Source organism: Otolemur garnettii, unplaced genomic scaffold (genome assembly GCF_000181295.1).
Source record: "Otolemur garnettii isolate 467f Iridium unplaced genomic scaffold, OtoGar3 scaffold00073, whole genome shotgun sequence".
NCBI lineage: Eukaryota > Metazoa > Chordata > Mammalia > Primates > Galagidae > Otolemur > Otolemur garnettii.
In genome coordinates, this window is record NW_003852468.1 from 6,341,800 (window position 1) to 6,344,474 (window position 2,675).

General features: G+C 30.3%; 1 protein-coding gene across 2 annotated transcripts in view; it reads right to left on the bottom strand.

The window, feature by feature from the left end:
• Nucleotides 1-245: 245 nt before the first annotated feature.
• Nucleotides 246-2,675, bottom strand: part of SYCP1 (synaptonemal complex protein 1) — a 123,553-nt gene continuing 121,123 nt past the window's right edge. For both annotated transcript variants that reach the window (XM_012807621.1, XM_003793831.2), the window contains 2 exons: nt 821-910; nt 246-724 (listed from right to left, as the gene is read on the bottom strand). In XM_012807621.1, the coding sequence (XP_012663075.1) occupies nt 587-724; nt 821-910 (228 nt within the window). In that variant the 3' untranslated portion in view covers nt 246-586. The remainder of the gene's footprint in view (nt 725-820; nt 911-2,675) is intronic.

Below are 2,675 nucleotides of genomic sequence, written 5' to 3' on the forward strand. Positions count from 1 at the left end.
AAAAATGATAATAAAAATAAATGTTGTATAAATGAAGTATTTCAGGAAGTCATTCTGGTATATCCCTTTTGTTTCTGCTATTAAAGGCCATTTGTCAGTTTCATAAATAAAGAAATCAAAGATGGTTCCAAAGTGTAAAACTGCACCACAATGTTCTCAAGATTTTAAAAGTGAATAATATTCTCAAAATTATAATGATAAGCTGTACAGATGACTTCACAGAATCAATGAGAAGCACTTACTTACATCTAAAATTTTTTAATAGTCAACAATAAAGAATACATCTAGCCTAACAGCCAAAGGCTAACTTTACAAATTTGAAAATGTAGTAAAAAACAGTTTTAATACAAGACGAAGTAACAACAAAATATAATTTTCTGAATATAATTGACAAGTTTTCAGATACTATGTAGTTATTTCACATTTAGGCCAAAAATACAAAAACATAAAGCAACAAATTATTTTTGCAAATATTTTTCAAAGTCTAAATTTCCACATAAAGGTTTGGCTCTTAGGAAAATAAAAATAAAAAATTAACTACACCTTTGATATTATTAGGCTTCTGAATCACAATGATTTTCTGAAATTAAACAAACAGCTTTTCTGCTTCTTTTACTTTTTTTTTCCTATCCATTTTAGCGATTATAGCCCAACGGTCCTCCTGAAATTTTTTCACACTTCCAAACTTCATTGATGATCCAGAGGCTGTCAGAGATGGAGGAGTCTGAATATAAAATAAAATAAAATAATTTAACATGCTTAATTATTTTAAAAATATCAGCTTTAAAATTTGCTTTCTGAAATAAAATTTAAATGCTACCTTTAATGGTGTTCTGTCATAAAAATGATTAGTTGATGAATTATTGTTCTTGTATACTTTTTTCAATGTCTCTTCCTCTGCAACCATGCTCTTGAGGAAAAATACAAAAAACGTTGGGGGCTACCATCTTTTTTTTAAATCAATATTACATTCTTAAAATTATGGTACTGTATCACATATGAGAAGAATTAAGAGTATAAAAGAGAGGGAAACGGAAGAAAAGAGAAGGGAGGAGAAAAAAAGAGAATAAAGAAAGAATGACTAATGAAAGAAGACAACAACATAATAAATCCTCAATTAGCCAAATAAGCATCTAGATTTTTACTCTATTAAATATAATCCCAAAGCACTATGTGAAATACGAGATCTGTATAATGAGCAGCATTTTACTTCCAATTTCTATTTCAGTTTCAGGGTCTTTATGCTACTACTTTCTTCTCCTCATTCTATCCCAAGGTCCAAAAGTGAGTTTTTTAGTAAAACTGAGCAGCTCACTTTTAGACCTATAATAAGCATTCATAATCCCATAAAATTATAAGATTATCCACGATCCATCAACTCTACTGGGTATACACCCAAAAGAACTGAAAGCAGAGTCTGTAGTAGCATACACATACGATAAAATAAAATATTCCAACTTTAAAAAGGAAGAAAATTTTGACACATGCTGCAATATGGATGAACCCAAAGACTTTAAGCCAAGTGAAAAAGCCAGTCACAAAAGTGTATATTGCATGATTCCACTTACTGAGATACATAGAATAGTCAAAATCTGAGAGACAGAAAAAAGAATGATGATTGTCAGAGGCTAGTAGGAAGGTGGAAGGAGGAGGCTATTGTTTAATGGGTATAAGGTTTTAATTTTGCAAAATGAAGAGGAAGATAGATGGTGGCGATGGTTACAGATGAATATACTTAGTAACACTGAACTATACAGATAAAAATGGTTAAGACAGTAAATTGTATGTTATATGATTTTACTACAATAAAAATTATAAATTTATGAATATTATAATTCACTAAAATAACAAGAGGTAAAACTTACTTAGTACTTTCTATATGGCAGACACTGTTTTAGGCACTTTTCATATTTTAATTAGTTTTGATTTTCACAATAGTTTCATGAATTAGATATACCATTATCCCTATTTTACAGATGAGGAAACTCAGGCACACAAATATTAAGTAACGTGTCTTAAATTACACAGCAAGTAAGAGTTAGGGAAAATCAAATCCAACTAGTCTGGCTATAACATCAATTCTCTATAAGAATATGCTACACAATTTAGTCACATAAGCAGTCAACTCACATGATCTTTTCATGGTCATTAAAGCCACACTTTTTTTTTTTTTTTTTTTTTGCTATTTTTGGCCAGGGCTGGGTTTGAACCCATCACCTCTAGCATATGGGGCCAGCGCCCTACTCCTTTGAGCCACAGGTGCCACCCTTAACAAAAACTTAAAAGGCTTCATGGATGAGAAATTTCAAACATACATTTATAAATACAAAATTTCAGCAGAATTTCATAAATAACTCACAGAGCTATATTTACAGATACACTCAGAACTAGTATACACCAACTATCTTAAAAAAATGAAATTACTTTAAAAATCATGTTATAAACTATCACTAAAATTTTACTTCGTGCACAGTTATTGACTATTCATGAATGACTGCGCATGTAAAAGTAATGATTAATAAGTTATCTAATTTTTTTTATTGAATGGTAACGATGTACATTAATTCACTTCTGGGGTACACTGTGGGGTTTTCACATGCAATCCGAAATACTTCCATCAAACTGGTCAACACAGCCTTCATGTCATTTTCTCAGTTATTGCTTTAAAATGTTCA